Source organism: Salvelinus namaycush, chromosome 37 (genome assembly GCF_016432855.1).
Source record: "Salvelinus namaycush isolate Seneca chromosome 37, SaNama_1.0, whole genome shotgun sequence".
NCBI lineage: Eukaryota > Metazoa > Chordata > Actinopteri > Salmoniformes > Salmonidae > Salvelinus > Salvelinus namaycush.
This window is the reverse complement of record NC_052343.1, coordinates 10339243-10361379: the sequence shown is the minus strand read 5'-3', so window position 1 is coordinate 10361379 and position 22137 is coordinate 10339243. Positions and strand designations below refer to the sequence as shown.

The following is a 22137-nucleotide window of genomic DNA, read 5'->3' as shown; positions in this document are numbered from 1 at the left end:
ATCCTAATCGGTAAGTATTTATAGGCAATAAGCAACATGGAAGATTCCCAATATATGCAATTTAAGCCAGTATTAAGCCTTTGTAAAGCCTTCAGATCCTATGTCAATACAGCAGGAATACGTCGTTGTTACAACGTTGACCTCTATTTTCAGCTTTAGTAAAACCAGAGATGTACTTATAATACAGGCTTTGGTACCCATCTCCCTCACCCTCCTCTCTGACATCTATTCTGAGAGCAACCGACTCCTTCATATTTATATCCCCGTTGAATAATTGAAGCAGGGGGATAAAAGATAACTCATCTCTTTTCCTGTCTCCTCACAACTCTCTCTCTTTTTCTGCAAACCCCACATTCTCCTCCTCTTCTAAATCTGAAATGTAGTATCACATCCTCATCCTTAGATAGTGTTGAAGTACAGTATGAAGTAGAAGACATATTGCAAAATACAATATATTGGGTCTAAAAATGGCAACAAAATAAATCAAGATTCCTCTTATTTTATTGTTCAACTGTTTGATATTGCATACATGTAAATAACAACAGTGAACTGTACTATATAGCTGGGTGACATCACACTACTGCACCACTTTATGAATAAATAAAGAGGAAGACAAACGGACAATGATTGAAGGGTTGAAAGCATAAAAATACAATTGCTAGTCATTCTATTTATATGGTTGAGAGCATGAGGGGAAGAGATGGATATATTGGAAGTATGTAAAGAGCGGGACAGACGGAGGTCAAATCAGGAATACAGCAGATAACCAGCATTAAATAAAATCCCTTTAAAATAACTATACAAAGACCTTCAAATAAATCTGTACATTTCATTATTTTCTCTATAAATGTTGTAATTATACACAAACTTACATTTAATCTATTGAATACATTTCTTGTACCCTCCACTTTGCCAAAGCAGTACACTGACAACATATTCAAATTAATTTAAAAAAATAGAACAAGTCTAGACAAAACAGTGTCAGGATGACTCATAGATTATTCAAATGAATCATATGGTCAAAAGCATGTCCTTCATGGGAGTATTTCTCAACTGTTGACCACAGTTTAATACTGTATACACAGATTTGAACAGTATGCTGTTGCAGCCAGTGCTGTGCTGTCTTTGTTTGCGTCGTACTGTGTCAAAGGCAAGGCACATTTCAGTTTACGACCCAGGTGGCTCTAAAGAAACAATATATTGGGAAATTATTATATTTAAAAAAAATACTAAACAATAGGATCTTAAAATTATGGGCTTAAAATAGTAAAATATTATATTATGTCAGCGTGATCTTTTATGAACAATTTATTCAATTTTTTAGTTAGCCCTGAATACTAGTACACATGTAATAAAAGTCCAAATAAATAGTCCGGAGTGCTTTCTGTCATCAAGCAAGTTGTCAGAATGGAGTTTGTAACCCTCTAATGTGTTTTGGGGTCCTTTTGATTCGAACCCTGAAACCAGGTTTCCAGAATATGTTAAAAAACATATATATTTTTTTTTTTACGAATTCTTCTAGCACTTTTTGCAATACGCGTTTGAATTTATGTACTAAAATAAACAATATTTACAGTGTGAAACAAAAAAATAATCTATATTCGACGTGCATATGAATTCACACGTACTTTTTTGTTGCACAAGAACATTGTTTTTAACTTACACCAGAAATTCAGTTACCGTCATTTAGATTGAATAGGGACCCCGTTTGTCATGTTTATTGTAGTCTCTTACTTGGATTGTTCCTTCATGCACTAGGACATACCTGTCTAACGTTTCCTTATTGCCAGAATAAGGGAAGTAAAGCAGCTAATCTCAGAGGTCTAGGAGTTTCAGTAGTGTTGTAATATGATGCAAAACCTGTCAGGCTCCTTATAATGTCAGGTCTTACTTGTCAGCGTACCTGTGCTTCGTTACTACGGAGTATCATACACCCGTTTAAATGTGTTACTTTAGATACAGCAGATCTGATTTCTCTTATTTTATATTTTGGTCTTTGCCAGGATAATGAGCTAGCTAGACCGGAAACTTATTTTCTTTTCAATTGATAAACTATAAGCGATAAGGACAGCTCTCACAAGCTGAAGCTCCTGTGATGTTGCTTCAGGAACTGCTGTTGGCGCTGCATTTGTCCTTCCTTTCTTTCTCTTTCCCTCCCTCCCCCTCTCTCCTCCCTCTCATTCTCTCCATCCTCCCCAGGCAGACTGCCCACATCGCTAAATTCCCCGAGGTGTTCGATGGAATCGCATTTCTCCAGGTCGGAAGCGATGGTCTGCAGACTGAAGACGGAGAGGGAATCTGACCCTGCTCTCTCTCCATGTGTCTCGGGCCTCTCTCGCCCGTTCTCGTTCTCCCTGTATTTCTCCACCAGCCCAATTTTCTTATCCGCCACTCCGCTTCTGTCCACCCTGTCAGTCTCTATTGCCCCTCCTCCACATGCCCCGCCCTCAGCACCACACACCACACTGTCTGACTCCGCCCCAATAGGGGGACTCCGCCCACCACAGACCATGGTTTGTCCACCTTCCGTTTGGTCCCGTCCCCGCTGAGCGTGAATGGCCTCGCTGATTTGCTCCAGTTTGTGCAGGGCGACAGAGTAGCGGTTTTTCACTTTGGTCACATGCTCCTCCAGCTGCATCACTTTGGTTTTGTGCTCCTGAAGTCACAGAAAACCCAATATGATGGAGAGAAAAGAGAGCAACATACAACATTACTTCCTCCTTGGTTTGAGGCCAAAGAGGGAACAATAACCAACAGGAGCGATCATGGACGGACATGACAGCTCTGTATCAACCATTTCCATGCTTTTCTTACAATAACAGCTTGAAATTACATATATATTAATTGCAACATATATTATATATCACAGGTGGTTGGTGGCACCTTGATTGGGGAGGATGGGCTCGTGGTAGTGGCTGGAGTGGAATAAGTGGAACGGTATCAAATACACCAAACTCATGGTTTCCATGTGTTTGATGCCATTCCATTTCCCCGTTCCAGACATTATTATGAGCCTTCCTCCCCTCAGCAGCCTCCACTGTTATATATGAAAAACAGTGCATTCGGACCCCTTGACTTTTTCTACATTTTATTTTGTTACAGCCTTATTCTAAAATGGATAAAATTGTTTTTTCCCCTCGTCAATCTACACACTATACCCCATAATGACAAAGCAAAAACAGGTTTAGAAATTTCTGCAAATGTATTACCAATAAAGCGTCACTGCACAGCTATTTTCAGGTCACTACAGAGATGTTCGATCGGGTTCAAGTCCGGGCTCTGGCTGGGCCACTCAAGGACATTCAGAGACTTGTACCGAAGCCACTCCTGCGCTTAGGGTCATTGTCCTGTTGGAAGGTGAACCTTCGCCACAGTCTGAGGTCCTGAGCGCTCTGGAGCAGGTTTTCATCAAGGATCTCTCTGTACTTTGCTCCATTCATCTTTCTCTCGATCCTAACTAGTCTACCAGTCCCTGCACATGAAAAACATCCTCACAACATGCTGCTGCCACCCCCATGCTTCACCGTAGAGATGGTGCCAGGTTTCCTCCAGACGTAACGCTTGGCATTCAGGCCAAAGAGTTCAATCTTGGTTTCATCAGACCAGAAAATCTTGTTTCTCATGGAATGAGAGTCCTTTAGGTGCCTTTTGGCAAACTCCAAGAGGGCTGTCATGTGCCTTTTACTGAGGAGTGGCTTTCGTCTGGCCACTCTACCATAAAGGCCTAATTGGTGGAGTGCTGCAGAGATGGTTGTACTTATGGAAGGGTCTCCCATCTCTACAGAGGAACTCTGGAGCAATGTCAGTGACCATCAGGTTCTTGGTCACTTCCCTGACCAAGGCCCTTCTCCCCCGATTGCTCAGTTTGGCCGGGCGGCCAGCTCTAGGAAGAGTCTTGGTGGTTCCAAACTACTTCCATTTAAGAATGATGGAGGCCACTGTGTTATTGGGGACCTTCAATTCTGCAGACCTTTTTTGGTACTCTTCCCCAGACCTGTTCCTCGACACAATCCTGTCTCGGAGCTCTACGGACAATTCCTTTGACCTCATGGCTTGGTTTTTGCTCAGACATGCACTGTCAACTGTTGGACATTATATAGACAAGTGTGTGCCTAGCTCTGTTTTTTATAAAATGTACAAAACTGTCTAAAAACCTGTTTTCACTTTGTCATTATGGGGTATTGTGCATATAATTAATGAATTTAATAAATGTTATAATAAGGCTGTAACGTAACAAAATGTGGAAAAAGTCAAGGGGTCTGAATACTTTCCCGAATGCACTGTATATTATATATCTATGTACCTCAAGTATGTAGTTGAACTGGGCCTTGAGCTCAAAGTAAGGCTTGGACTTAACGATGGCCCTCTTGAGAGATTTTTGCAGTGTCTGGACTCGAGCCTCTGCCGTCTGACAAGAGTGGGTGACACGCATGTGCTCCCGTTCGCTGCGTAGGCGCTCCTCCTCTGCCTCGTTCACCTTGAGCACACAACCACACAAAATGTTAAGACGGGAAAACACCCCAATCAGTATCCTAACCCCCAACCAACCTAACAAAACAAACTGCTTAACTAATATAAACCAATCCAATTAAAACAGAGTTTAGGCATAGGAAAAAATAGCTACCCGGGGGGTGGGGAATGGTAAGGAAAATACTGATTCAATGTATACCATATCAGCCACCTCAAATAGCCTACACATGGATCACGTTTGATGCAATGATACAACAATACGATGACAGAATGCAACACATAAACTGGAATACTGCTTAGACTGGTAGCTGGGGTTTCCCCATGTTGCCTTGGAAGTAGCATAGTTGACCAATATCCTGCCAAACTCATTTTAAACCAGTTTTAGTCATGGGGGAACATACAGTTGAAGTCGGAAGTTTACATATACCTTAGCCAAATACATTTATACTCAGTTTTTCACAATTCCTGACATTTAATCCTAGTCAAAAGTCCCTGTCTTAGGTCAGTTTGGATCACCACTTTATTTTAAGAATGTGAAATGTCAGAATAATAGTAGAGAGAATTATTTATTTCAGCTTTTATTTCTTTCATCACATTCCCAGTGGGTCAGAAGTTTACATACACTCAATTTGTATTTGGTAGCATTGCCTTTAAATTGTTTAACTTGGGTCAAACGTTTTGGGTAGCCTTCCACAAGCTTCGCACAATAAGTTGGGTGAATTTTGTCCCATTTCTCCTGACAGAACTGGTGTAACTGAGTCAGGTTTGTAGGCCTCCTTTCTCGCACACGCTTTTTCAGTTCTCCCCACAAACTTTCTGTAGGATTGAGGTCAGGGTTTTGTGATGGCCACTCCAATACCTTGACTTTGTTGTCCTTAAGCCATTTTGCTACAACTTTGGAAGTATGCTTGGGGTCATTGTCCATTTGGAAGACCCATTTTCGACCAGGCTTTAACTTCCTGACTGATGTCTTAAGATGTTGCTTCAATATATCCACAACATTTTATTCCTCATGATGCCATCTATTTTGTGAAGTGCACCAGTCCCTCCTGCTGCAAAGCACCCCCACAATATGATGTTCCTCGGCTTGCAAACTTACCCCTTTTTCCTCCAAACATAACGATGGTCATTATGGCCAAACAGTTCTATTTTTGTTTCATCAGACCAGAGGACATTTCTCCAAAAAGCACAATCTTTGTCTCCATGTGCAGTTGCAAACCGTAGTCTGGCTTTTTAATGGTGGTTTTGGAGCAATGGCTTCTTCCTTGCTGAGCAGCCTTTCAGGTTATGTCGATATAGGACTCGTTTTACTGTGGATATAGATACTTTTGTACCCGTTTCCTCCAGCATCTTCACAAGGTTCTTTGCTGATGTTTTGGGATTGATTTGCACTTTTCGCACCAAAGTACGTTAATCTCTAGGAGACAGAATGCGTCTCTTTCCTGAGCACTATGACGGCTGCGTGGTCCCATGTTTATACTTGCGTACTATTGTTTGTACAGATGAACGTGGTACCTTCAGGCGTTTGGAAATTGCTCCCAAGGATGAACCAGACTTGTGGACGTCTACCATTTTTTTCTGAGGTCTTGGCTGATTTCTTTAGATTTCTCCATGTTGTCAAGCAAAGAGGCACTGAGTTTGAAGGTAGGCCTTGAAATACATCCACAGGTACACCCTCCAATTGACTCAAATTATGTCAATTAGCCTATCAGAAACTTCTAAAGCCATGACATAATTTTCTGGAATTTTCCAAGCTGTTTAAAGGCACAGTCAACTCAGTGTATGTAAAACTTCTGACACACTGGAATTGTGATACAGTGAATTATGAGTGAAATAATCTGTCTGTAAACAATTGTTGGAAAAATGACTTGTGTCATGCACAAAGTAGATGTTCTAACCGACTTGCCAAAACTATAGTTGGTTAACAAGAAATTTGTGGAGTGGTTGAAAAACGAGTTTTAATGACTCCAACCTAAGTGTATATAAACTTCCGACTTCAACTGTAGCTACTTGGCGGTGGGGTGGGGATTGTAAGGGAAATACTGATTAAATGAATACCATATCAGCTCGCTCACATACTAACTGATGAACACATTTAGCATTTTATTTTGTGCTGATGCAGTTATAGCAGTATCTGGGGTTTCCCCTGTTACCTTGGAGGTAGCATGGTTGAGCATCTCCTGCCAGGTGGGGTCCAGGGTGTTCCTGCCGTCGGCCATGAGGCCCTGCTCTGCCACGTACACCATCTCCCTGGCAGCCGTGTGCATGGAAACGGCCCGCTCATAGCTCAGCGCTGCCTTCTGGGTCTCCTGCTGAGCCTGTGAGAGGGACAGCCAATCAGATACTGAGAAAACAGGGCATGCAGTTGCACAGCAACCAATCACGTGGGACAAACGATTAAACTGTTGTTGAGATTTGAGAAAAGTGGGACAAGCAGGTGAATGGCAAATACTGCATCGTGTCCCATATTTTGATTCAGTGATAAAGAACTCTTGAAATGTATTGTTGCAAATGCAACAAAATCCCACACAGTGCATGTACAACAGTACCTCCTTGGCAAGTCGACGAGCCTCATAGTAGGGCCTGGCCTTCTCGATGCAGGTACCAAGCTGGGAGCTGTGGGCGTTCAGTTTTCTGGCTGAGTCTGTGAGGATCTTCCTGTAACCCGATCTGGCATCCTACACATACACAAAAGGAATTCCTTATCAGATTTCATTGTAATGGGCATTTCTGCTCATTTAAAGCATATTTTCCAGATTAACAATGGGTTTACAGCATGTTATGGGAATTGAACATGAACTGATGATTGATTCTTTGGAAAAACCTGATTAGTACCGAAAGGGGTGATGTATGGGGCCAGATTTATCATGGGAGAGGTGATGATATCCACTTACATCCAAGTGCAGTTCTAGTTGGTTGATTTCTACACTGGCCTCGTTGAGGTGTTCCAACTCCTCCTGGAAACAGAAAATATATGAGGGAGCACAGGAGGAAGCAGATACTTTGATTAGTTGGTTTGTAACACAATCAGTTAATATTAGCTCTCTTGGAACCACTGTTACATTTGGTGGATAAACCCTGTAGATTTCAACCTGGATTAACATAGATTAATCCCATCATGATATCAGAAAGAGTGGCATGTGCACAAACATTGATTTCATCCTCCTGAATTAGCCCTCATGGACTGAGCAAAACATCCCTCCCCTGTTGAATTATCAACAGTAGGCTAAGAGACCATCCAATACCACAAACTGCAGTGAATCTACTCATGCATGCAACTCATTCGGTAAACCTTTAGCTATGTAGCATAGACCAGGAAATCCCATTCAGATCAAAATATATTATAAGGGTTCAGTCAACTTTTCCCCACCTGAATTCTGGGATCCAATTCCTCTTCGTATGGGCTGTGCAGTTCACCTTCGTTCTTCTCTTTACACTCTTCTCCCTCGAAGGTGTCTTTCTCTTTGAGCACCGATTCAGCTGTATCTCCATTCATTTCCTTGTCATTTGGTTCCCCACCCTTCACCTCAGCATCCCCACCAGGGGTCTCTTCCCTCCATTCGCCCACTTCGGGGTCTCCTGAGCCGGCTGGGCTCACACGCAAATCACCTGGCTCCATTCCAGGCCCAGTTAGCAAGCTAACGTTAGCTAACCAAATAACGGTACCGTTGGTTTTCTTTTTAGCCAACTAGCTGTGTTCTAGCCAGTTACTAACTGCGTTTTGTATGTGTGAGAATTTGATTAGGACCATAGGGAAAAAAATATTTTAACAGACAGCAAAGCCAGACTATCTCTGGCGTTTCAGTGTATCATTCAATCCCGCTAGTTTAGCCACAGGAGGCTAACGTGACGACACTACCAGTACAGTAGCTAGCTCTACAGCTCGCTAACGTTAGCACGTTGCATAAAAACAAAACATTATTTAAAAAGAAATTGACTGCAAATAACGGACATTGAAATTAAATATAGCCAATAAATAATTATATTTTTTCATCACCAGTAGTCTCTCCTCCATCTCTCCCACCTAGCGTTCCCTCCACCGCTTGCTTGCTAGCTATGTTCTTAGCTAGCAAAACAAAAGGTAAATAGAGAACGCTTACCTCGTCCTTTGGTTTGAACTCTTACTGGTTCCGTAGCCATGCTCGTCTTACTTGCAGGTTCCTTTTCGACAATGCAAGAACAATAATACAAGATAAGAATACGACCATAAAGGAAATGGCTAAGTAGAATAGAAGAAACATTTTAGCATAAGTATAATACAGGAAGGCACAATTTATAGTCCAATATTTACACGTGTTTTGGGGAGGGGGGGCAATTGTTTAAATCTCATAGTAGCCTTATGAGAGGTGGAGATCATTAATTAGAAAAATATATACATTGAGTATACCTAACACTCCTAATATTGAGTTGCACCCCCCCCTTCCCACATTTGTGTCAAGTTGGCTGGATGTCCTTTGGGTGGAAGACCATTCATGATACACACAGGAAACTGTTGAGCATTAAAAACCCAGCAGCTTTGCAGTTCTTGACACCAACTGGTGTACCTGCCACCTATTAATATGGCAAAGGAACCTAGGCTGAAACAAATGCCATAAACAGCAGAGTTGATTGGTAGAATTTAATTCCTTAAGTACATAACATACAGCATTTGTGATGTGTATCTTGCATTTAAATAAATACACACTTCAGTAGCCGTCTCTTTGGGAAAAACATTAAGCATTATTATAACCAGGTTAAAATAGTCAAAACAGTTCTCCAAAAGATTAACTAAATATTGTGAAGCAATTATACTTTAGGACCAATCACTAGTTGACCACCACCATTATTGAACACGCCACAGATAATATATTTTTCATCTGACATAGATTAGTAACAGATAGTCTCCCAGAAATTGCTTACAAGACTGAGAATAATCAAAGTGGATGTTGCATTGAATTTCATGTGCATGATTAGAGTATATAAAAAAATAAATCTCTGAAAATAATGACATCGGTACCTACCCTACTATCCCAACCGCACATTGCAAAAATATATTTATTTGAGCGTATGAAAAATCCTGAGAAGTATGGGGAGAAGAATCAAACATCAGAAATGGAAGAGAGAGGATAGGCATCTCATAATCTCACTATAGCTTAAAGCCAGGTCCACATCTGGCATTCATTGGTCTCACTTCTGTTGCCATAGTACTATCTGTAATGTGCAGAGCCCTTTCCTCTTCAGTCCTTTGTGTTTGTCATCAACTCCAGGTTGGGTCATATTTGCTCCATCCCGGAGGGGGTGCCAGGAAGATTCTCCTTCCCCTTGACAGGAAACTGACCACTCCCCGATACCCTGTCCGTGGGACCCCTGACTTCAAGTCCTCCATCACGCCCAGGTTTTTGGCCAACACTTTGAAACCATCTCTGCTTGAGTAGTGTAGACAAAATGGACCCACTCCTTTTAACTGTCCCCGTTGGACCTCTTCATATTTGACCAAAGGCGCACTGTAAACCTGCTTCTCAAAGATCTCCTTGTATTTTTCCTCCTTCAAGTAAGCCAGATCCAGCTTGGTGAAAGGCACAAATTCACTATTCAGTTTAATGTAGCGTAGGTATTTGTCATAAAATTGGCCTAGGCTCACACCTTTCCGTCCAAAGGTTAAAGTTCTGGATATTTCGGGTCGAATACAGGCTCGATCTCTGCGCTGATCTGGCTGACGCATCCAGTCATCCCAGAATGCACCAGGCCACTTGGTCTCCAGCTCTATCCAGAGTTCCTTGAGCATCATCCAGCCCAGCCCAGGGAAGAAGTCTGTCCTGTACAGGAGGTCTGCTTTACCAGGGTCGACGTAGCCGTCCCGACCATTGTCATTCCAGGCAGACACACACCACAGAGACGGGTCAGATTTCAGGATTGGGTGAAGGGATCTGAAATACTCAAAGAAGTCTGGTGCCACCTAGTGAGAGAATGGAAAACATTGTTTTTTTAGTTGTTCAACTGGCAACTAGAGAGGATGTAAACAATGATGAGCACAAAACAAATGGATTTAACATTTCACTTCAATGCATATTTCAAGTCAGAGTAGAGAAAATTATTACCTCCAAATCATCTTCCACAATAACAACAGAGGAATGTGAAAGAGAGTTGAACACCTGGTTGAGAGCCCAGCGATAGTGCCTGGAGATTTTGTAGTAGCCCTGGAACTTCTTGTGTTCTGGTCTCACGGCAATATCTGACAGGTCTGGTTGTTTCAGGTGAGTTACCTGACTGCCATAAGAACCAATCACCTGTGCAGTCTCCGCATGCCCACAGTCCTGGCTGACTATAATTGGGTAGAGTTCAACTGAGGGGCGGTACTCTATGAGTTTGTCCAGGCAGCGTTTGACAGTAACTCTGTTGCAGGCTATAACCAAGATGGGAATGACCACTTGAGGGGGGCCACCTCTGCTGGCGCCATTCTCATTGGGTTGTTCCCATAGTGACCGATGACCCTGTATCTGAAGCAGGATTTTTCTCTGCATTTCAAGCTCTGCCTCAAAGGCTTCTGCCATGTGGATCACATCCCCAGCCAAATCAGCCCCTCCTCGTCCTCCATCCATCTCCCTCTCCTCTCGATCAGACAGGGGTCGGCCCCACAGATAGAAGACCACGACGGCATTCCAGGCGACAAAGAGAAAAGCACCACAGAGAATAGCAGAACCTCTCTTACGGAGCATGGCCCAAACAACTTACGAGGGAAAGGAAGTGACAAAGGAATGCAGAACACAAGAAGGACATGTGGAGAGGTTAATTGGTTAGTTTAAATCTTGTATTAAAGTAATGAAAACATAAACAGGTTAACATAATTAGGTAAAGCCTGAGTCAAAAAGACAAGGAATATGTATAAGGTATGAGGGAAAAATTGAGGGAGAGCTGGATTCATCTTGGACAGGAGGTAGGTGAGCTGGTTAGGGGATGAAAGCGCTGGTCTTCAGTTCATACCTTCCCTGTCAATCTGAAATGATAAAATTGATATCGATAAAGCACAGGGTTCAAAAGCTAGTCAATTAACAAAGTCACTGTCACTTACATTAATCGAGTACAGAAGTATGAACTATAAGCCCACTGTAGATAGTTGGAGGGAAAGACATATTGGAAAGGTGACATTCATAGGCTAATCGATTTTTATATCACCTGTAGCTAGCTCTCGCCACGCACCTCCGAAATGCGACAGATTTACTTTATTATCAGAGTAATTCATCCATTGTTTGATAACTATATTGGACCTTGGTAATCTTTCGACCGAATTGCTAGGCAGCTAATTTTAGACAGAAAATTTTATTCCCAATAATTAGCACTTACCTCCAGTTTCATAACGTAGAATTCGGTCTCTGTAGCCATTTCTTCCTTCATTTCACTAACCTCTTCGATGACAATATGCAGGATCAATAAGCAAGTGAAGATTAAATAATGTATCGTCGTCACACTTTAATTTGGATTGTTTTTATTATCAAATCAACTTCATTTCGACAGTTTCATTCCTGCCATTTGTTTTCTCAAGACACAAGAGTGCAGACTTCCGGATAGCATTTTTTTTACCGGAAGTCCTGCCTTAACCGTCACCTTGAGAATTTACCCAACTGGACCAAATAGGGCTGAGCAAATCCAGTACGATTCATAGTCATTAAACTGTATCACCCTGTGTACTAGTCTTAAACATACCTATCTTAGATGCATGTCTTTCGGAGAACGTTTTTTTGTCATGTTCTTAATGTTCTTTTATTTTCCCAATAAATATTAATATTCCAGATATGTTCATATTTCATGAATGTATTACATGGTAAAAATAATAATAAATAAGAGTTTTTCATGTTTACAAATGCAAAAATACTGCATTCAGCACAAGGGCTGTAGGCCTTTATTGATCATAGGCCTACTTACCATTGCATTTCCAGTAACTAAAGTAAACAAGAAGCAATCAATGGGCATACATGTCAGGATAATCACATTTTGCATAGGCTATTATCTTCCAGACCACAAAAGATGTCATTGTTCTTGGTTATTCATCAAAAAGGCCAAATTTGGCTTCAGCCCAATAAAGATAAATATCATGTTACCATACAATCACAGTTGACACCTGTCGAGAATCAACAGAAGAAAGTTGACCCTGGGCCTATATCTCATTCTAGTAAGGTAATCTGGCATCATTATGCAACAGGATAGGCTTATATAGCCAATCACACACCCATTTGTGTGCACCTTTAGTCATGTGATACTACATTCCTAACTCCTTTGTGTTCGTGACAATACATGGAACATTTTGTGTATCACAAGGGGTGAAATTATACACTGAGTGTACAAAACATTAGGAGCACCTGCTCTTTCCATGACATGGACCAGATATGGGCAACTGGCGCATGCGGCCGTGGCGCCCCTTTTGTAGGCCCGCTGAACTCTGTCGGGGTCTCAACTTACTGTTGAGTTAGAATACACACGGTGCAATTTCGAAATTTGGTTGTGATCAGCGGTCACTCAATTAGCCCATGTCAGCCATTTTATTTAGATTAGTAAGTTAGTCTAGCGGCCAGCTATCTTAAACTTGTAATAAGAATGGTGAAATGTTTTGTGGTCCCTACCACCATCAAAGTTGTCCATCCCTGACATAGACTGACCAGGTGAATCCAGGTGAAAGCTTTGATCCCTTATTGATGTCACCTGTTAAATCCACTTCGATCAGTTTAGATGAAGGGGAGGAGACAGGTTGAAGAAGGATTTTAAGCCTTGAGACAATTAAGACATGGATTGTGTATGTGTGCCATTCAGAGGGTGAATGGGCAAGACAAAATATTTAAGGGCCTTTGAACAGGGTATGGTGGTGCCAGGCACACCAGTTTGAGTGTGTCAAGAACTTCAATGCTGCTGGGTTTTTCATGCACAACAGTTTTCTGTGTATCAAGAATGGTCCACCACCCAAAGGACAACCAGCCAACTTGATACAACTGTGGGAAGCATTGGAGTCAACATGGGCCAGCATCCCTGTGGAACGCTTTCGACACCTTGTAGTCCTTGCAACTCAATATTAAGAAGGCGTTCTTAGTATTTTGTACACTCAGTGTACATGCAATGCAACCTGCAGATCAATAAAAGACTACAAACAATGTAGAGTATCCGGTGAAATCAAAAGGGCGTTAGATTGATTTGATGGAGTTTATAGCATGATTATTCCCTGAACAATATTTTGAAAATCTGTCAGATTTGTTGTTTATTTCTAATAATCCTCAGAGCTGACAGTGATATTTGGCTTTCATACAGCAAAGCGATTGTCAAAACAACTGAGTGACTTATCAACTGATAAGAAAACATGTCATCATGTAGCGTGTCTCAAAGTCAGGTGCTTACTGTTCAACGCCTTTCTGGAAGTCAGTTCCCCATACAAAGTGCTTTGAAAATATTAAAACAGTGTGTTTTCACATTGGACATTCCAACCGGGGGCCTGGGAGTGTCACCTATGCATATTTGGTAGTGTGTGTATGGGTGTGTCAGAGTCGTGTGTATAGGTGGCAGGGAAGTCAGGCGCAGGAGAGTTAAACTGAGTGTAAATGGTGACTTTTAATAAATGTCCACTTAACATGATACCAACACGAAAATGTACATACATAAAATAAACATGGGTACGAGGACCCGTCGCGCACCTATACACCAAGAAACAACACTTGACATAAAACAATCTCTGACAAAGACATGAGGGGAAACAGAGGGTTAAATACACAAGAGGTAATGGATGGGATTGAAAACAGGTGTGTGGGAAGACAAGACAAAACCAATGGAAAATGAAAAATGGATCGATGATGGCTAGAAGACCGGTGACGTCGACCGCCGAACACCGCCCGAACAAGGAGAGGCAACGACTTCGGCAGAAGTCGTGACAGGGTGTGCACTGGTGTTCAGGCCCTTAGTTGTGCCTTCCACTTTGTTCATTCAATGACTCACCCTGCAAAACTGAACAAAAATAGGCTACATTGTGAAGCATATTGTTTTGAACATATTTGTCATTACATTGGGGTATGGTTTTCATTGGGTATAGCACACAAATGTTCAGTGGTTCAGGCACAGTAGACTATGGCAGAGGCTTAATTATGAAATCTCAATGTTCTTCACTCACCTGTTGAACACTACTTCTGACAGAGGTGCTTTTTCCTCTGATCAGGTGTGTGGTCTGTCCCTCCATGGCAGCTTCCCCTACACCATTTGGCCTGGACCTGCAGAACACTCCCAGTTTCACATGCATGATTTCAGACACAAACAGGGTGAAAAATAAGCACCTGTTCTTCAGGGTAGACCAACCATTTAGGATAAAAGCAGAGATCATATTTTCCTCTATTTCCTTATTATGCCAAGTTATGGACACATTCAAAATGGCAGGGGAGGTTTCTATGATTTTGTCCCCCAAAAAGTGTTCTCATAGTTCCTATGAGTAATGCCATTTTTCATTTTGGGCATTTGGCACATTCAAGGAGCGCGGGGCCCCTGGCGAGCAAATTATTGGCTCCGTAATCTTTGCTTGACAGGTATAATTTCCTGACTCATAATCTCTCGTTTTGCTGTTCGACTCAAGTTTATATTCCACAGACACTCCATTTCCAAACTGAAGTCGTTGTCCTTGAAAAAATGACTTCCATACTGAGGGAGTTCGTTTTGGCAGCACGGAGTCACATACCGCTCCGCAAACCAATACGAGGCTGTATCCCGAGGTAGCAGGCCGCTTCTTCTTTGCTTGATTCCTGGCTAGGATATTCCCACGACACTGTAGAACAGCAAACAAAGCAGAAGCAGAAGGGGTAGAAGCCATCGTTCTCGATATTCTAGTGGTGACTGTCCACAACGTTAATTCTATTGTCACACATCTACCATAAACTTATGCAAGCACTGTAATTCAAGAGGAAAACATATCCATGTTTGACGACATAACTTTAGCTATTCAATCCGAACACTCGCACGGTTAGGCCAATATCCAGTTTGCGTCAGGGGTCTTTCTGGACCGGGGTCTGGTTCACCCAAGCAGAAGCTCCGAGGAATGGCGAACAAGGTTTGGTCCCCGCACAAAGTTGAAATAGATTGCATAAAACTGGTTTAAATGGATTAAAATAGAATAGCCTATGGACAATTGATATAAAGTCACAATTTACAACACCTGGCATTTCTCTCTGGCTTACACAATTTCAAATATTTGAAAATACAATAAACACACACACACACACACACACACACACACACACACACACACACACACACACACACACACACACACCTCCACCTCCACCTCCACACACACACACACACACACACACACCTCCACACACACCTCCACCTCCACCTCCACACACACACACACACACACACACACACACACACACACACACACACACACACACACACACACACACACACACACACACACACACACACACACACACAGAGAGAGAGAGAGAGAGAGAGAGAGAGAAAAAGAGACAACAATGCTATGTAATTACAATGTACCTGCCTATTGTATGTGCATAGAATTACTTGCTTTAGCATCACTAAATAGGCCTATAAAGTGGGAACAAAAAATGAATGGGTTTACCATAAGAATTACTTACTATAATGAATTTACCATAAGAACATCAAATTAAATACAGGGTGTTCTGGTTAACAGTGGTTGAAATAGACTTATGTCTGTGTCAACACCTGCTTGTAAAAAAGACAAAGACATACTCGCATAGCCAGATTAGGTCAAGTGGTGGCCCGAGCATCAGCTTTTTGTTGTTTACAAAATGAGTCTTGTTTCTGCTCTCACCACAAAATTAACTTTTAGGTAACCATTCAAATTTGATATTTTAATGATTAAGAGCATATTTCTTAAACAATTAATAAAACGCTTGCATGTTATACAACACATACGCTTAGTCATGCTGTCAAATGTCACTGCCTCCTTTCCATTATGAATTACTTGCATGCAAGGTGCCTTGTAAGAGGTTTGTCTGTCACACTGACAACCATAGAATGGAAAACATAGCTACTACAACTAGAACTAGTCATGAGTGACACTGTTTCACTGATACATACACTGAGTATACCAAACATTAGGAACACCTTCCTAATATTGAGTTGCACCCCGGTGCGCCTGGCACCTACTACCATACCCAGTTCAAAGGCACTTAAATCTTTTGTCTTGCCCATTCACCCTCTGAATGGCTCACATACACAATCCAGGTCTCAATTGTCTCAAGGCTTCAAAATCCTTCTTTAACCCGTCTCCTCCCCTTATCGAAACTGATTGAAGTGGATTTAACAAGTGACATCAATAAGGGATCATAGATTTCACTTGAATTCACCTGGTAAGTATATGTAATTGAAAGAGCAGGTGTTGTTAATGTTCTGTATAGTGTAGCTTTCAGTAAAATGTTAAAACAGTACACACACACATACACACACACTGAACCTGTCAGGAAATAGTACAAAAACGAAAAGAAAAATGAAAAGAAAATGATTCTCTAATGGGACTAAAAGAGGAAGGAGTGACCAACGTGCCGCCAGGCAAAGATCTTATCAGAAATCAAATCAGCACATTTGGTTTTACTGTAAGGCAACGGCATGTAACATGGCACTGGGTCTATAGGAAATGTCATTCATTTCAGGGTGGTAGGAATATATCTGCTATGGCAAGAGAGACCTATTCCATTGTTGTTGTTTTTTTTGTTTTTTACAAATGTATCATTCTTATTTGAACTCTAAATGTATATTCATATTTTGTACGTAAATATACATTAGTTAAACATCAATGAATGTAAAACAATCTTGAGCTGAACATTTTTACATCACAATGTAAAGAATAAGATAATGCTCAGTGTAATCAAATAATCTCTAACTTGTAATAATTCTCCATGGCAGACATCAGTGCAATTACATAGTACACAACTTTATAATAAATTACATTTCCCCAGACAACATTAATTGTCCTCTCTGACTTCACCGCAATAGCTTTCCCGTTCATATTTGGGTAAATGTTCCATGTTCATGATCTATATACTGCAGGAAGGAAGACAAAATGGTGGATAAAAAATAACTCTTGCGACACTTTTCCCATTAGTACTTCTTGTGCATCAGTCCTTCATAAACAACATGGCCCTTGATATGTATTGACCCCAGTTGAGTGTGCACTCATGAGTGCTTTCAGGGTCACCTTCCTTTTCAGTTCATTCACATTTTCTTCATAACTGAGTATTAGTAAAGAAAATGAAATGGCAGATATTAGGATCACTGACAATATTTGTCCTCTCAAAATATCTGAGTGATTCTCTCCTCTGGTCTTACTTCCCTTCATCCCACCACCATCCCCTCTTTTCCTCAGGGTAATTGACCCCCTGGTTATGGTTGGCTGGAATTCCCCTGGTTGGGTTTGCTGCCGTTGGGGAGGACCACATTGGGCAAGACCATGAAGGCCAGGATGCCCATCAGCATCAGCACCACGATGATGGTGATGATGGATGCCATCACGGTGTAGTAGCACTGGTCCGTGCGGAACATCCTGCGCAGGCGACCTCTGACCCTGCTAGGGGGGCGACCCACGTCCACGACAGTGGCGAGGCCCTGATCCATGGTGCCCAGCTGGAGGTTGCTGGAGGCCTGCCGGTCCTGCTTCTTGAGAGTGGGCAGGGTGAGGCTGGACTTGGCCAGGCTGGTAGTACCAGGAGGGGGCTTCTTGAGGACCAGCTTGCCCTTGCTGCGCTTGAAGCGCACGGACAGTGCCCTCTGCATCTCTGGAGGGAGTTTGCGGAAGATGTCCTTGTTGTTGCCCAACTGGGGCAGGTTGCGGCCATGGGGCAGGTTGGTGAGCTCTCGACACACAGGGCAGGAAAGAGACTTGAGCTCTAAGGAGGTGACGTTGATCCGGGCCAGGCACTCCAGACAGAAGGTGTGCCCGCAGGAGAGCAGCTTGGGGGTTTTAAAGACGTTGTCGTATTCGCAGAAGCAAACCACGCACTCAGTGTCCTCCATGTCGTTTTCCTGGGGGTCAAACTCCTTCTGGTTGCTGTCATCTCCAGCCCTGTCTTGCCTCCTGTTCTCCTCACTTCTACCACGCTCCCTTCTCAACCCTTTGTCTCTCTTTCTCTCCCTCCTTCTTCCAGATCCCCCTCCTCTCTCGGAGTCAGTGCTCATGGACCTACGCACCTTGGTGGATTTCTCCTTTTTCTCCTTCTTGATGCTGTCAGGTTTGGGTTTGACGTTGGGCGGCTGTTCAGCCCCGTAGCCTCCATCGGCACCCTGTCTTTCCCTGTTGTCACTCATGGTGGACAGAGGCAGGTGGAGGTGCTGTGGTAGAGACTTCAGCTGGAGTCAAATGGAGAGTGACATGAGGATCTGGTTTTTCACGTCTCTCCAGAGGAGCTGTGGAGGAATGTGATTGTCGGTGAGACAAGGGGATTGGTTTGTCACAGAGAGCTAATTTAGTTTAGGCAACATAAAGAGCATAGGGAATGCATTTCTAGCAATGACAACAAAAAGTACCTCGTCTATCTCAAATAGGTAAAGACAGGGAAATATACAGTTGAAAGCGGAAGTTAAAATACACTTAGGTTGGAGTGGGGCGGCAGGTAGCCTAGTGGTTAGAGCGTTGGACTAGTAACCGAAAGGTTGCAAGATCGAATCCCCGAGCAGACAAGGTAAAAAATCTGTCGTTCTGCCCCTGAACAAGGAAGTTAACCCACTGTTCCTAAAGGTAAAATTTGTAAGTCGCTCTGGATAAGAGCGTCTGCTAAATGACTTAAATGTAAATGAGTAATTAAAACTTGTTTTTCAACCACTCCACAAATTTCTTGTTAACAAACTATAGTTTTGGCAAGTCGGTTAGGACATCTACTTTGTGCATGACACAAGTAATTTTTCCAACAATTGTTTACAGACAGATTATTTCACTTATATCACAATTCCAGTGGGTCAGAAGTTTACATACACTAAGTTGACTGTGCCTTTAATCAGCTTGGGGAAAATTCCTGAAAATTATGTCATGGCTTTAGAAGCTTCTGATAGGCTAATTGACATCATTTGAGCATATGGAGGTGTACCTGTGGATGTATTTCAAGGCCTACCTTCAAACTCAGTGCCTCTTTGCTTGACATCATGTGAAAATCAAAAGAAATCAGCCAAGACCTCAGAAAAAAATGGTAGACCTCCACAAGTCTGGTTCATCCTTGGGAGCAATTTCCAAACGCCTGAAGGTACCATGTTCATCTGTACAAACAATAGTACGCAAGTATAAACACCATGGGACAGCGCAGCCGTCATACCGCTCAGGAAGGAGACGCGTTCTGTCTCCTAGAGATGAACGTACTTTGGTGCGAAAAGTGCAAATCAATCCCAGAACAACAGCAAAGGACCCTGTGAAGATGCTGGAGGAAACGAGTACAAAAGTATCTATATCCACAGTAAAACAAGTCTTATATCCACATAACCTGAAAGGCCGCTCAGCAAGGAAGAAACCACTGCTCCAAAACCGCCATAAAAAAGCCAGACTACGGTTTGCAACTGCACATGGGGACAAAGATCGTACTTTTTGGAGAAATGTCCTCTGGTCTGATGAAACAAAAATAGAACTGTTTAGTCATAATGACCATCGTTATGTTTGGAGGAAAAAGGGGGATGCTTGCAAGCCGAAGAACACCATCCCAACCGTGAAGCACGGGGGTGGCAGCATCATGTTGTGGGGGTGCTTTGCTGCAGGAGGGACTGGTGCACTTAACAAAATAAATGGCATCATGGACAATTATGTGGATATATTGAATCAGCATCTCAAGACATCCGTCAGGAAGTTAAAGCTTGGTCGCAAATGGGTCTTCCAAATAGACAATGACCCCAAGCATACTTCCAAAGTTGTGGCAAAATGTCTTAAGGACAACAAAGTCAAGGTATTGGAGTGGCCATCACAAAGCCCTGACCTCAATCCCATAGAAAATTTATGGGCAGAACTGAAAAAGCGTGTGCGAGCAAGGAGGCCTACAAACCTGACTCAGTTACACCAGCTCTGTCAGGAGGAATGGGCCAAAATTCACCCAACTTAATTGTGGGAAGCTTGTGGAAGGCTACCTGAAACGATTGACCCAAGTTAAACAATTTAAAGGCAATGCTACCAAATACAAATTGAGTGTATGTAAACTTCTGACCCACTGGGAATGCGATGAAATAAATAATAGCTGAAATAAATAATTCGCTCTTCTATTATTCTGACATTTCACATTCTTAAAATAAAGTGGTGATCCTAACTGACCTAAGACAGGGACTTTTTACTAGGATTAAATGTCAGGAATTGTGAGAAACTGAGTTTAAATGTATTTGGTAAAGGTGTATGTAAACTTCCGACTTCAACTGTAGTTTAGTCTATGAATATACCATAACTCATTACTTGCCATATAATCTATTGACTAGAATTCCATTTACACAAGCCAATGCTATTTTTGAGTTGTCATGCTAGGTTTCATACCCTCAGTTAGCTTGTGAATATGGATGAGCCATCGACAAACAAGACATAGCCAGTGGTCTGTACGACTGTGTAAAATGTAAATTACATTTGAGCATATTGACCAGGAACACGTTCAAAACAGTCTTGGTGTTCTGAACTGTAGAGCTGAAAATGCTGAGCTACTGAAATGTTAAATTCACATACTTTAACACATTATCTAGTAGAGTAAGTCACTATGGTATTTTGTATCAGTTACTCAACAAAAGTTGCATTAGTTGTAACGGTCATCAACATTGCAAACTATGTGCAAATAGTAATACGATTTTCAATGATTCAATATAGCGCCTATATTTGAGAGTATGGTACATTGAGTTCTCACAATGACAAGTTCATCATGATGGTGAACACTTACCTGTGGCGGTAGCTGACATGTACCAGTCTGTCAGAGATGGTCCTTCAAAGAGTACTTTCCCAGTGGAGAATATCCCATTCAGTGAGTCCCTTGCATCTCCATTGAGACACACCGAGACACTAACATGCCAAGTGAACCTTACTCCTCCAGTTTTCCCCCTCTGTTAATTTCTCTCCTTTCCCTTCTCTCTCTGTCAATCTGTGTACGGTATTTCCTCTTTATATTCCTCCTTCATCCTTCCCTTTTACATCTGCGGTGTATCGCTCTCTCTCGTCTGACCAGTTGTATCAGTTTATTTGGCATTAAACCACTGCCTCATGTTTGTGTGCGTCTGTGAAATGTGAGGGTAAACTGTTATCGCCGGATGTTTTTTTATCACATTGTGTGTATTTGTACATAGTTTATGGAACCTGTAGAACTGTAATGTGGGTAGTCTGGGTACCACTGTCAGATAGTGTTTTCCATGTCTGCGTGTGTAAACATTTGAAGCTTTCATGACATGTCAATCTTCACATAAATTGTATTAAAATGTCCTTAATGCTAATTTATTTCTAATGGCCACTACAGTTGTTTATCATCTAACTTTAAGTCCCACATTCCAAATTAATGTTTGACATTCTACAGACTAGAATGTGTTTGTTTCCTTGTCTGCTGTTGGACAGGTAAGTGATCGGCTGCATGGAAAACTCCACAAGGCTCTTGAAGCAGAGCACCGACCTGTCCAATGCACTCATGTCATGATGAATACGTGTCATACCTACAGTGTTTTTCTGGCATTAGACTAACGCATCACGTGCAGGTT

The 22137-nt window shown here is 42.1% G+C and overlaps 3 protein-coding genes across 3 annotated transcripts; all 3 read right to left on the bottom strand.

Moving 5' to 3' along the window:
* Positions 1-483: 483 nt before the first annotated feature.
* On the bottom strand, positions 484-8571 carry LOC120031550 (SH3 domain-binding protein 5-like). The gene is made up of 6 exons (XM_038977354.1): positions 7841-8571; positions 7365-7427; positions 7020-7148; positions 6624-6788; positions 4304-4477; positions 484-2656 (listed from the first exon to the last, which is right to left on the bottom strand). Exons 1-6 carry the CDS (start codon positions 8087-8089, stop codon positions 2075-2077), a joined length of 1362 nt encoding a protein of 453 aa, XP_038833282.1. The 5' UTR covers positions 8090-8571; the 3' UTR covers positions 484-2074.
* A 503-nt stretch (positions 8572-9074) lies between these two features.
* LOC120031333 (alpha-1,3-mannosyl-glycoprotein 2-beta-N-acetylglucosaminyltransferase-like) lies at positions 9075-12016 on the bottom strand. The gene is made up of 4 exons (XM_038977039.1): positions 11791-12016; positions 11431-11443; positions 10548-11176; positions 9075-10405 (listed from the first exon to the last, which is right to left on the bottom strand). Exons 1-4 carry the CDS (start codon positions 11839-11841, stop codon positions 9707-9709), a joined length of 1392 nt encoding a protein of 463 aa, XP_038832967.1. The 5' UTR covers positions 11842-12016; the 3' UTR covers positions 9075-9706.
* Positions 12017-17835: 5819 nt separating this feature from the next.
* LOC120031606 (E3 ubiquitin-protein ligase RNF183-like) lies at positions 17836-18756 on the bottom strand. The gene has a single exon (XM_038977411.1). The coding sequence runs from the start codon at positions 18754-18756 to the stop codon at positions 17836-17838; it is 921 nt and encodes a 306-aa protein (XP_038833339.1).
* Between the last annotated feature and the right edge of the window lie 3381 nt (positions 18757-22137).